The following is a 13,570-nucleotide window of genomic DNA, read 5'->3' on the forward strand; positions in this document are numbered from 1 at the left end:
CTGGTAGCACGAACCCACACGTGTTGGCATGACATCATCATTTTCACAAAGTACAAGGAAGTAGTAAAAAGCAATTCTGTCATTCCTGTCTCTTTCACAACTACATCCAGAAAGGCAACACTTTGGTACAGGGCCAGGCCCAGAGAAGAGCAAGGGTTGAAGTCCGTGGATGACTCTACTTACTATATACTTGATGTAAGATCTTTTCTCAGAAAGTGCTTAAGAATGGCTCTGAGTAATGTGTTAACCCTTTACTGCCCACTATTAGCAGTAATACTGTATTCTGTCTTCATGTTTCTTTACATAAAAAATCTTCTGTAGTTTTCCTTTTTATCTGTCTTCTTAAAGCTTTGCTGACTTTTCAGTCCTCCCTTTACTGTAGTCTTTCTACACTTACTCAGCTTCAAGTGTTCCATCAGCTTTAGAAAGTATTTTTTCCTTAAGATCCTTTTCATCCTCTCCGCTCTGTGAAGAGTAAAGCAAATAAAGTGAAGAAATAACCTTTTTGTTCCTTACTCCAATTTTCCAGTTCCAAGTATCATTTTTGGTTTGACAATTTTCTCCAATGTCTTTTTTGTCAATTTTGCATTATGAGAAACCTTCTCATAGCTGTAATATTCCTCAGGAGTCAGCATTCTGCATTCCTTTTGCCCTTCTGTTTGGCATACAACTGACTTCTAGTATTTTTTAGGTTTAACAAATATTCAATTTCTTAGCCAGTATGTTTCAAAGCTTTTAGCTAACAGTATTGCCCGTAATATTATTTGTGGAAGTCTCTCATGCTTTTTTGCCAGTTCTAGTCTTTGCAGTAAGTACTCCAAGGTTTTCTGGTTTTGCCAAGGTCATTTATGATACAGTTTTGAGAAGACTTAAAAGAGTTTTAAAAATACCTTAACTGGACATTCTGTAATTCTTTTACAGTGAGTCTTTCTTATGCTGAAATTCATAAAAGTATGTCACAGATGACATTGGGATATTTTGTTGGGTTTTTCAGAGCTGTTACTCATCTTGTCTCCTTTGACAACTTCTTTCAACCTTAGCTGGCACATTTTCTGAATCTAGACAAGAAGCCATTGTAGAAAATATGAACCTTTCAAGAAAAGAGCAATAGGAAAGACCCTGTCTTATCACCTGAGTGCTTCAGTGAACCTTTTCCCCACGCTGCCAGTCACAGTTTTGGTAGTCATTACAATCAAAGTTCATATGAGGGATATCATTTCATGAGATAATCTGATTGATTGATTGATTGATTGATTGATTGACTGATTGATTTTTGCTAAGTGGCTCAGAACTGAGGTCTGTTGCCCTTGCTGAGACTGTTACCATGTGCAGACCTGAAAGCACAAGCTGTGTGTAGAGGTGTCCTGTGGTAACTGAGCCAACCACCCAAACTTGTATTGTTAATTTCTGTGAGCCAGAGCTGCTGTTTAAAGTCTCATGATGGAGAGTGGAACACAATTTAATGAGTAAAGCTGCTGTGTAATACAGGGGAATAACAAGATACAGAAGAACAGAAATTTCAAAAAGGACAAATAGCAGTTATCAAATCTGCTCAGGCAGATTTTCCTCTTTTGCCCTCTAACTTAAGAATGGTTGAAGTTCAGTCTAATCTAGTCAACCAGGATGGGAGTCCTAACACTTCACCATACAAGGATGAGAGTTGTTTAAACAGGGGCTCAGCAGCTTCCTGCCACAAAGGAAGAAAGGTGTTTCTATCTGGGTTCCATTAGACCCCTCCCTGATCCTCAACCATGACCCTTGTCTCCAAGTCGTATTTAAACTAATTAAATAGTTTAAATTTAATTGATTTCCCTGCAAATGGGTGCCATCAAATAGCTTGACAATAAGCTCCATTAGTACTATCACTTTGGCATTTTGTTACCTGTGATTCAGGGACATGCTTTCAGCTGAAGGGATCACAGAGGATGTGGCAGTACCTCACCAGTAATGGTGAATGTGGTGCTGGTGTTTCATGTTTCACATGGGTTTCCTCCCAGTGTGCTGTCTTTTACAATTATTTTAGCTATTGAGGAATGGTTCTGTCTGTGCTTTCTGGGGCTGACAGATTCATAACTGTGACAAATCAAATGCAATCATTGGGAGTTTTGTATTGTGATTTATCTCGTGGATGATTCTCCATTTTTGTTGCAGTGTTTCCTCACTATCAGTCTGTCTCCAGCTAATGAAGCACTTTACTCAGCTTTCATTGTTGAATTTACTGTGCACTTTTTAATTAATTTCGAAGACTAAAGCAACAACTGATTCTCATTGGTTTTTCATTATTTCTCCTGCTATTGCTTCCTTATCTGAAGTCACAAGTACAGATAATAAGATATTTGTATTATCACAGAGTTTCTTCTGTTGAAAAAATATACTATGTGAAGAAGAAAATTCAGAAATTTGCTTGCAGTAGCCCAGAAGTGTTGACAGAAGAATTTAATATACAGTATTATGGTATTATGGTAAACTATATGTGAAGCAATAGATGTATGGGGGGGAAAACAGAGTGACATAATACTACTAGAATTTGAGAAGAGAAAAAAATATTTCTTTTGTGCATAAATTTCATTCATCTCATGAGTAGCCTCATACAATTTAAAATAAGTCTTCTGCATAATGAACTTGCCAGCTAATTACTCTTGGATTGCCACATCACAGTATAACTCTGTTAGTCTGGGAGCCTTTTGAACTTTGCCTAAGATGAGAGGTGGATTCAGTTGAAACTGAAACTGAATGGGTTTCCCGATCAATATATCTATAAATTGTTGCAGGGTGCTATTCCAGGCAGTAACTGTGATTGTTGCTAGATTTATCCTCTTCTAAAACAATAGAGTTAAAAGTGGCAGATGGTAGTTAGTGATTAAAATTCCTAGTAAACAGACTTTTGCAGGGATATATTTAAAGTAGTTGTGTATATGTAAATAGACAAGGAGCATGAGCTATGCAACTATAATTGAATTATATTAGCATAACTTAAGTAGAAGTTTAGTAAATAACAAATACCTTAATTAACCTGCACAGTTTTGGCAAGTTAATGACATATCCATGGTAAATGACTTTAAAGTTTTTGGCAGCATGGCAATTCAGAGCCAAACTAGTTCCCAGTACCCCACCCTTTGTCACTGGTGTTGCTCCTTCTGCTCCAGCTTGGCTTCTGCTGGGATTTCTGTAGGTTACAGCAATTGGCTTTCTTGCAGAGAGCTGGAAACCTCCCCGTGGAATGGTCACTAAAAAAAAATCAACTCTTTATGCCCCTTTAGTCAACAATGTTAGAACAATGTAACCTGTTTGTGATGGCAGGTTTTGCAGTCTTTCCTTTTTCTATCTTTTTCATAATGTTTTTGTTGATTCAGCTTCTGAGAAGTATGCCAATTACATATGGGTTCAAAAAGTGTAGTTGACTTTCATTGAAACTGTCAGGTCTGTGCATCCGAGTCCAACCTGAGCTGTGCATCTTTTTAGCCCCAGTGTGTGTCATTCATTGATGCTCCTTTTCAAATCTTACTAGTGGGGTTAGAAACCACATTGAAAACCAGAAGTGATTTATCTGTTTATCATGCCAGGTGAAGCAAATAAATAATGTTGTTACCAGCCCAGTTAATTATTTTAAAAATATTGGTGATTAGTGCAAGTTGGTCAAAAATTAATTTCTTCCACAGCTGAATAATTTGGGAAAAGCACATTGGATCCACAAGTGGTTGAAATTTGTATTCTTCTCTCACAGAACAAACTGTACTGTAAATAGGCTATCATCTCTCTTGGGAAAGAAATGTGAATTTTGCTGACAAGGAGAGGTCTCTCAGCAGAAAAATGCAGGCTGACAGTTTGACCCAGTGGCCAAATGACTGATTTCTTTCTCCCTTTTTGCTTCTATTTTAGATGCTGAAGAATACCAGCCTCCAATATGGAAATCATACTGTGAGTATACAAGCAATTTGCATAATCTTAGTGCCTTACCAAGGTGTCAGTCACTGTTAGGTATTTTCTCCTTTTTTGTTTGAAAGAAATACATACATTTACTAGATGCTTGTACAAATTACTGTATAGGACAGCAGCAAAACCTGAACTTTTATGGATTTCCATGGAACAAGGGCAGCAGGATTATGTGTGCCCGATTCCCTCCATTGCCTTAAAAGTGTTCAGCTCCTGGGTTTCATGGTTTCTCTGCTGAGATTTTCAGGAAGGATTTCAGAGGTAGAGGTTAATGCTTTGTATGTTTACTAAAGGTCAGGCTTGAGAATACTTGTCTTTTTATACTGGTCACCAAATCACTTTAAGATAATAATATTTTTGATCCTTAGCAATAGAAGCTGATTTTTGAAGTGGTGGTTTAGAAGTTGGAGACAGCATTATCAGCTCTTTGAACCTTCCTGTCTGCCTTTAGAAAAATCATTTACATAGAGTGCAGTGCAGAAGTGCATATTTTATGCTCTTTTGCTTTGTTCCAAATGTATTTTCTAATAGAGCCGCACAGATCTAAGACAAAATATTGGCTTTTAAATCCCTTATTAAGGATAGCCTTTAAATTTGATCTTTTTATATTAAACCTTTCCTGGAACTTTAATAAGAGTGTAGCTTCAGGTATAGAGAGTTTTTTTATTCTTTTTGTTTTCAGATACAGAGCCATCCTAAGCAAAAATTCTCTCTTTTATTGTGGCAAATGCAGTACGGTGCCTTTACCAAAGTGCAACTACAAAAACACAATGATCACAGTAGCTACATGCATGTACATGTGTAATTTTAAAGACTAGAATAAACTTGTTGGCTTCACTTATATGCACATTAAACTGTCTTGCTGACTTCAAAGACATCACCTCTGCATTACCCGAGAATGACATTCTGCCCCAGAATGGACTGGGATTTTTTTCAACCAAAATTTGAATATGCCATTAAATTACAGAACTTGCTTCTCAGAACAATGTTTTCTAAATACTTTGTTGTTGTTGTTGTAATGTTTTGAACATGTAAGAGAAACCTCCTAAAAAGTCAGCAAGAGTGTTGGATCATTCCAGCATTCTTTGCTGAGTGCTTGAAAAGAAGCAGACAGTTGAGTGATTATTTTAAAAAGAGCTTACTCAAAATCAATGAAAAAGCTGCCATTGACTCTGAGAAGACCAGCATTTCAAATGAGACATACTTCCTTTTCAGCAGTAAGTTTTCATTAAAAAGTCAGGAAATAAGAACCTACCTTTACTTACCTGCTCTTAGTTGCCCCAGTTGTGCAGCAGACAGATCAGTGCATGCAGTGAAAAGTTTGGTTACTTTTATCTGATAGCTTACATGTAATCCAAGGAAATATTCTTTTAAATGGGAAAAAATCAACCCAGCACAACCAGAATGGATGAATAGTCTATGAATGTATAATTTCCTATTCCACTATATGTAGGATGCCAATATTGTGGTAATGACAAAATTATGGCCTCAGTGTCTAAACTCCATGCATGAGTGACCTTGGAAAAAATTGCACAGCTCCAAAAGGCAGAAAATAGTTTAAGCTTAGAAAGATTTACTCCTGAGACTGCTTAGCCACAGATACACATTTTTCTTTGCAATCATAGGTGATGTATGCTTCTTTACTCAGCAAGAAGAATTCTGATCTGGTAAATTAATTATAGAGATTACGCCCAGCAATAGTGTTTGTCTATGATTCAACCTGCTGTCCTATCTCAAGACAGTTTTAACTTAAATATATATTTCATGCTTAACAATTTGAGTTTACTGCCTATTTGACAATTATTTTCAATGTATTTTCCCTAGTAATTTTTAAAATATGCTAACATACTAGTAAAATACTTTGCATACAGTTTTGATTTCTTATTTTAAGTTGTGTATAAATTTAGGTGACTGTGTGGCCTTTTACTGATATCAAGATCCAGGCTTCAGTCCTTCTAGATTCTAAACAAAGGCAGATTCTCCTGTTTATGCCAACAAAGTGTTCAAATAAACAGTGTTGCATGTGTCCATAGACAAATACGAACCAAAGTGCAACAGTTTTCAGATCTCAAGCCTTACTGTTTTGATATAATGTAAAAATTTGATTCAGCTATATTTGGAAAACATGAACACTTCTAATGCAGAAGATCCTCACTTGCTTATGAGGAATTGTTAGAATTTCACATAGATTTCACAGTTCACAAAGTTTTTCAGACTTTTTCTGATAGCCCTGGGACACAGACAATAAAAGAAATGGCAAGAATAACTTTCTATTTACAGGAAGGAACCCAAGGAAAAGTTTGGAAAGTTCCTAGCAGCCAGCAGTCTCTAGGCAGTGGGTTTGAATGCATTTTTACCTGAGAAGCAGATCAACAAATAACAGATTTCTTGCATTGTTCCAATAACAGATTTCTTTTTGTAGTCTGCCATATGTTGGAAGTATTATAGAAAATGGTATCTTGCCATTTTACCATCTCTGAGGCAGTAAATAAAGGAAGATAAAAATCACAGAATGTGGGTTGGCAGGGCCTCTGGGGTGAGCTGATCTGGCTTCCCACTCAAAGCATGACTGCTGTTGGCTCTAGAGCAGAGCAGCCATGGCTTTACATAACTGAGTCCTGAAAAGCTGCAGGGGTAGAGCCTCTGCCACCTTTGTGGGTAACCTGCTCCAGTACTGCACTGTCCTCTAAGAGGACAAACTGCTTACCTTGCCTGCTTCTCGGGAGGAGTAGGCAATTTGTTTGACTGAAAGAGCATAGTTATTGCTGGTTGCCAGCCTCAGCACGTATGCGCTTGAATTTTGAAGAGATGTAAAACCACTTTTTTCCTCCTTTTACCCCTGTTGAGATTGGCATGTGCTGAGTCAGTCATGTGTCAATGCCACTTCAATGTTTGTTTGCATTATTCAAGACCAGTGTGTTGGTGGGAAGCAAAGTGGCAAGGCACAGAGCATCAGCTGATGCCATGCTTCAGCTCCTCATGAAGTTTCCCTGCCTTCTGTCCTTCACCAAATAATAGGCACAGTGTCCGAGACTCATTTTTGTTAGAAATTAAGTCTTTGTTTCAGCCAAGCACTTAGGTTCCTAATTAAGCATGTGAGTAATCCTGCAGAAATAGGACAGCTCATATTGTACAGGCTCAGCACATGGATAAAAAATGCCTGACTGAGATGAGGCTGAGGAGGTAAAGCTGAGGAACTCTGTGAAACATTCTGAGACAGAAGGCGGTATGTTTCCTTTATAAAAGCCATGATAGGATTTTTTCCTCTCCGCTGGAGCAGCACTGAACACTCATCATAGGTGAGTTAAAGGAGAAAGCTTGAGGTCCTGACACACTGCAAAATGAAAAAAAAAATAAAAAAAAAGTATGAAGAAATGGGTGGTAGCCCGTCTTCCCTGGCAGAAAAGGAGTAAGTGCTGATTTTTGCATGTGACCCCTTTGTTTCTTAGGCAGATTGGATTTCGGAATTAGACAGTTCTTCCTAAAACATACTGTAGAATTTCCCTATTTCGTCCCCTGAGACAAGACTCGTGCTCTAACAGGAACAAAAGAGAGGAAGATATATTCTAACCAGCTGCTTTACATCTCAAAGAAATGTTCCTCAAGTAATGCAATAATAAATTTAAGTTTTGTTAACGCTGTAAGTTCCAATGTGACTATGATGCTATGAATGCTGGAAAGCAATCTGAAGTATGAACCTGATAAAAGTGTTCAAGGGTCAAATAGAAGCCACTGCATTTTTCTGTTGCAGTGCTGAATTTTTGCCTAATATTTAATGTGTGTTATTACTGTGCATTTCATTTGCATCTGACGCTGAACAAAAAACCACTCCCAGTCTGATGCAGTTCTCTGAGAGCAGTAATAATACATTTTCTTTCTGCATGCAATTGACTTTTTATAAGGTTAATTTTCTCAGGGCTAAAATAATAATGCATCATTATGTTCGAGTGTCATCTTTTCGATGATCACAGTGGGTTTGTCTGTAACCTGCCTGTCAGTTCTAAATGCTGGAATCGACTGGGTCAGGTGTCAATCACTGCTTGCCGCTGCGTTAAATGAGTGTGGTTTTCTATTATTTCACTTAATCATGGTCTTATACATTGAATTCTGTTTTAAGATTTTCAGAGATGGGAAAATGAGGCAGAAAGGCAAGGGTTGTTTGCCATTTGAGCAAGTAGGTGAGGGATATGTGCCTTCTGAATCTCTGACCATCCCCTGGACTGTGCTGGGGTCTCAGCGATGTCAGCCTCAGTGCGAGTGCCCGGCACTTTGGAAAAAGTGTATAATGAGATCAGGCAGAGCTGCAGGATGTTCAGCACTTCTGAAAATGAGGTCACTTAATGAGGTGTCTGTGCTCATTGGAACTTAGCTGTAGGGCACATTTTTCTCAAGTCACCTTAGCCATAATACTGCGCTGTATTCATAGCCCATTAGCAGCCTTTCTCACAGCAATCATTTGAAGCAAAAACAGCAGAGACCTTTCTAAAGGAAAACACAGCTTTTGGTAGGGTCACACCGTCTTTGCTCCTCAGTGCCTTACTCTGGGAGACACTGCCTTCCTTGTTTTCCACTTAACTGAACTTTCACTGTTGTTTTACCTTTGCACCCTTGCCTTACTGCGTGTCCTTACTGGGAATCCTTGGCAGCTGTGTGTCTGTCTGTCCAGCCCTTCTCTGTTGTTTGTTTCCCACTGAGCTGCTCGATGTCCCTTACCACAGTGCCACTGGTGGTTTTCAGTCCTTTCTCTGCTCCCAAACTCTCTCCTATCCCTCCATCTAATGGTTCTGTATCTCCCTCCAGTTGTTCCACTGGTTTGTCTTTCTGTCAGTTTGATGACTATCAATTTAAAGCTAATATAGCCAAGTCTGAATTCTTTCTCCTTCAGAGGAAACCATTTCCCATTTCCAGCATTTTCAGTCTTGATCATGCTTGGGCCATTTTCTCATCCAGTACATTTAGCATATAATTTGTAATTATTTATTCGTATAGTTATAGTGTATGTTTTCTTATGATGTATTTCTAAATCAGTTATGTTTCTCTGTTCATATTATTGCACAGATTAATTACCCACCTCTCTCTGAGAATGACAGAACCTTTTCCACTCTATTCAAAATACAGTTGTTAAGATGATTTTTCTTCCTTGCACTCATCATGAATCCTTGCACTGATTTATCCCACTACATCCTATAAACATCCAGGTTTTTGTGTTTGCTTTCAGGCCTTTCATGTCTGTGTCTGCCCTTTCCTGTTAATCATCCCTTCCTTTGTTTTGTGAAATGCTGACTCTTCTCCCCACCACTGCTTATTTGGTGTTATCAGCCTCAGAGATTCTCTTGGTCATGTTAGAGAGCTCTTTGCTTTTTTCATTTCTCAAAAATGTAGCACATCACAAGATAGGCTTCCTGTGTGTTCTTCAGACCTACTTGTTTTGCATTACTCATATCAAGGCTGTCTTAGAAACTCCATTAGCTTAATTTGCTGTGTCAGTCTATGTTTAAAAGATTTGATTATTGAAAAATGGAATTTTTATGAAGTATGATTTTTCAGTTAAAATTCAAATTAATTACTTGGGCAAATAGATAATTTACTCTAAATGAGAAGCAGTCATATTCTTGTCATATTTTGAATCCTTAGAGTTCCTTCTCCCCGCTGGAAATAGGGGGAAGGAAAAAATTCTTATTTTCCTCTTGGGTATGTTTAATATTAAGCATCTGTAACTTGCTCAATCAATGGTTATGTTCATTTCAGACATTCAGAAATTAATACTAAAATCATGATATTGGGATCCAGAAAAATCAGAGGTTTAAAAAACAATCTGTGGTTTTTGAAGGAAATTTTCATGCATTGTTTGACACTTTATTCAGATACACAAGTTGTTTGATCACAAAAGAGTAGAAGTCTTTGACTCTTAGTCACATAATTACAAGAGGTAAGAAAGACCATATTTATCATAGAGTTATCAAAATATTATCAAGTTATCATGAATCTTGTGCAAAAGTAGCAGGAGATCTGACAGTGCTGAATGATGCAGAGTGAATCCAAAGCCTTAGTAGAAATTTAGAGCTGGATCACACCCAACATTAAAATTGGTAGGGAATATAAGAAATTATGAACTGTTTTTCTGTGCCTCTCCCATGAGCCAGGGATGAAGGCTGGATCAGTTTAGGAAGAGGTTATGGGGTTTTCTACTTTGATGTGAGCAGGAACCAGGAGCCCCCAAAGCTTTCACATCCCATTGAGTTTGTGTGACAAAATTGGGTGCAAGCTGAGGATTTCCCCACTTTCCAGATTTCCTTGCTTCTCAAAGAGAAGTTAAAGAGAAGCTAAAAGAAAGAGAAGGTGGGAAAAGGTGCTGCCTCAATTCAGACCTTTTCAATTCACTTCCTACAACAGAGTTTCTGTGTTCATCAAACCTAGAGACATTGCTATTCCTCCCATAATCTACCACCTTTCAGGGCAGACTTCTGAGCTTCACTAGCACTGTGAATAAATGTGTCCTGGAAACTCAGTCTTTTAAAAAAATTCATGGGCACGACGTGATCTTTCCAAATACAAGAAGGTCAGCATACAGAAGGCCTTTCTCGAGGGAGGCAATCCAAACCTCTGGGATTTTTACTGGAGTTACGGAGAGACAGTCTGTCTGTGCTGGAATTGATTACTGTCATTGCATGTCAGCTTCTTCTCACGACTCTGGGGTGGAAGGGAGGGAGAGGATCTCATTAAATACATGCAGTGAAGAGTCTGGGGGCCAGGCAGCAAGTACCCCTAGCCTCAGGTCTCTCTCCTGCAGCCCTCAGAAGATTTGCAAAATTGATCCAGGGCTATTTGAATAGGGCATAATTGCTCTGAAAGGAATGTTTGCCTGCTCTTCTATTTGCTTGCTCTCTCTATTTTGAAATAAATTATGAGATTGTGATGAGCCCATTCAAAGGTATTGAACTTTTTCTTGGCCTATCCCAAAAACTGCTGGCGTTACTGGTAAACAATGTCCTTGGGTTGTTACAGCATGGTGTATGCGAAAGTGGGATTTTATCCTGACACAGACCTAGTAGGTATTTCTGGCTAGTCTTCCCTGGCATAGAAATGTAAAAACCAGTACAAAAGGATGATACTTCTAACAGTTAAAGCATTGACCACTTCAGTTAGTTTGCCAGTTAACAACCGATTTTCATATAAATGACTTAGAGACACTGAAATACCTCATTTTGCTGTCATGTCTTTAAATTTGCATTTTTCTCTGCAGCCCCTGGCTAAAAAGACTCTTCTGAATAAAAGTTTGTGTATATTGCCATCTTCTAATGATCTGTACATTTTTGTGTTTGACAGTGTATCAATTGCAACAAGAGGCACCACGTCCCAAGAGAATCATCTGTCCTCGGGAGGTCAGTTCTTTTGCTCTACCTTGTTATATCTGATGAATTGTCAGCAGCATATGATCACCAAAACATCTTTTGTGTAGTCTGTGGGTGTTATTTGCTTTAACTTTTCTATTATTTTATATAATCATTTCCCTTAAGGCTGATTAATTAAAGCTGGAAAATATTTGCTAATTAGGAATGGCAGCCTCATTCTACCACTAGAAGCACCTTCATTAGAAAAGTACTTACCCATCATTGTTTAGTGTGCTTTTCTGTGTACTACCTAAAGTTTTGAGTTTCCTGATCATGGTGTATTTTTCTTCCTGCATCTGCATAATAACATCTGTGTGATATGTTTCAACATGAAACACATAGCTTCAGTTTCTTGAATGCTTCCTGCCAAGTACTACGTTCAAGTTAAAATACTGAAATGATAGCCAGAGAGCTCTGTTCTCTCACAGAGACTTTGAAGATTATAGAATGTTTAGAAATCTGCAGGTTTGGCTGAGTCATTTTCTCCCCTTGTTTTCTTCTTCTGTATTTATTTCTCCATTTCTACTTGCTTTAGTACGTCAGTTCATCACCCTGCATGGCATAATAGTAACAGAAAACATGTAGATGTCTCTGCTCAACGGAAAAAACTGCAAAAGCTTTATCTCTTATAATGTCAGGGACAAGTTTGTGCAAATAGACATGCAATACTAGCAGTAAAAGTCCTAAACACGTGAAGTGATTGCACAGGGTGTAAAAGATGATGTGCAGGAAGATAGAAACTGCAGCTTATTGTTGTGATGTTCAGCTCTACTCCCAGGCATCATCCTGAGCTCTGTCCTGCTTCCCATGCTCTGTGCCCACAAAAGCAGAGTCCTTGCCCCTCTCAGACATTTACCTGCTGTCTCAGAACACTTCTGTGTGAGGCAGGAGGTTCTGTAGCAAGGCACAAGTACTTGCCTGGGTTAATGAAGAAAATCTATTGCAAACACAGGAGTTGAGTACAGTTCACTAGAGCTTTAACTGAAAGAGCTCTGCAGTTTTCTCTCAAGTGCCCTCTACTAGTTGCAGGGCAGGCAGAGTAGGCTCTTGGCCTCAGTCTGGAAGTCTTCAAGTCCTGTCAGTTTGGGATGGTCCCAAGACATACACACAGGATGCTAAGAAGGACGAGCAAAACGCCAGAGTGGGTGAACCCTTGTGTCGTCCTTTCTCCCTGTCAAAGACGAGGCTTGGGGGAAAGAAGTGTATGCTATCCCTCTGGGACTTCAGTGCACATGTGCTGACAGGTTTTATCAAGACCTTCCTCTCTGAAATCCTCATGCAAACCAAAGGACACTTAGGCCTCTGTGGCTGGTATTCTTGAAAGGAGAGGACAGTACGGTTTTTACCGATTTAATATCACATAACAGATATGAAACTAGTCATGGTATAGTTAAAAATACAAACTTTTTAAGGAGCAAAATTAAGGTAAACAATTAATTTTCTTACATCACAGACTTAGAGGAGTTTCTTTAGTTTCTTGTTGTAATAGTGTATCTATTTTACCTATTTCATATTGAGACTACTTTGAGGAAGGACTTATCTTTAGAAAAGCTGATTAATAAGCACTGAATGCTTAGAAAACCATGTCTACAATATGAACTCTTCTTTGTGGGAATACAAGTTCATCTCTAAAAGTTTAATCCAAAATATATTATGCTAACTCAAATTTAAGCATTTTCTATTTTGCCTCCATGAGAGGAAATTTGAATCAAGGTAAAACAGTCAAAGTAGTGTAGCAATTGTATTCTTGTTCTTGATACAAGGTTATCTGCACAAGGGAAGTGAATGTGCAGCTGTGAACTCCTTACCAGTGCTCTTATTTCTTTGAACCAAGACCATGTTATGTACAACTGAAGTAATTCTCTTTACCTGAAGTTTAAAGACCCTACATATTAAAGACCGTACAGGTGACCTCTTCAGGTCTCTTCCAAAGATTTGCAGAAAGAACCTAAGGTCTCTTTACTTAAATCAACACATAATTGACATAGCAGGACATAACAAAACAAGAAAAATATGTGCTCTTTCACATAGTCTGGGTTTGGTTCTAACTAATGAACCATTTTCAGTTGCTCACTTCATAGGCTGCAGGGTTCTATTTTGAGTTGTTTGGAATTTTGTCTTAAGTTAGTTAAACAGCTGAAAATACAGAGACTTTGTTTAGGTGTTGGTATGTAAAACAGTATGAATTCCCACAAATATGACCTTTGGATCTTGTTGCTTGGATTTTGAGCTACTTTGTGCATGTG

General features: G+C 38.3%; 1 protein-coding gene across 1 annotated transcript in view; it reads left to right on the plus strand.

Moving 5' to 3' along the window:
- CHN2 (chimerin 2) overlaps positions 1-13,570 on the plus strand; it is a 158,532-nt gene that overhangs the window by 62,197 nt on the left and 82,765 nt on the right. Inside the window, exons 2-3 of the mRNA XM_009086081.4 lie at positions 3,880-3,918; positions 11,260-11,315. Of these exons, the coding sequence (XP_009084329.1) occupies positions 3,880-3,918; positions 11,260-11,315 (95 nt within the window). The remainder of the gene's footprint in view (positions 1-3,879; positions 3,919-11,259; positions 11,316-13,570) is intronic.

Source organism: Serinus canaria, chromosome 2, assembly GCF_022539315.1.
Source record: "Serinus canaria isolate serCan28SL12 chromosome 2, serCan2020, whole genome shotgun sequence".
NCBI lineage: Eukaryota > Metazoa > Chordata > Aves > Passeriformes > Fringillidae > Serinus > Serinus canaria.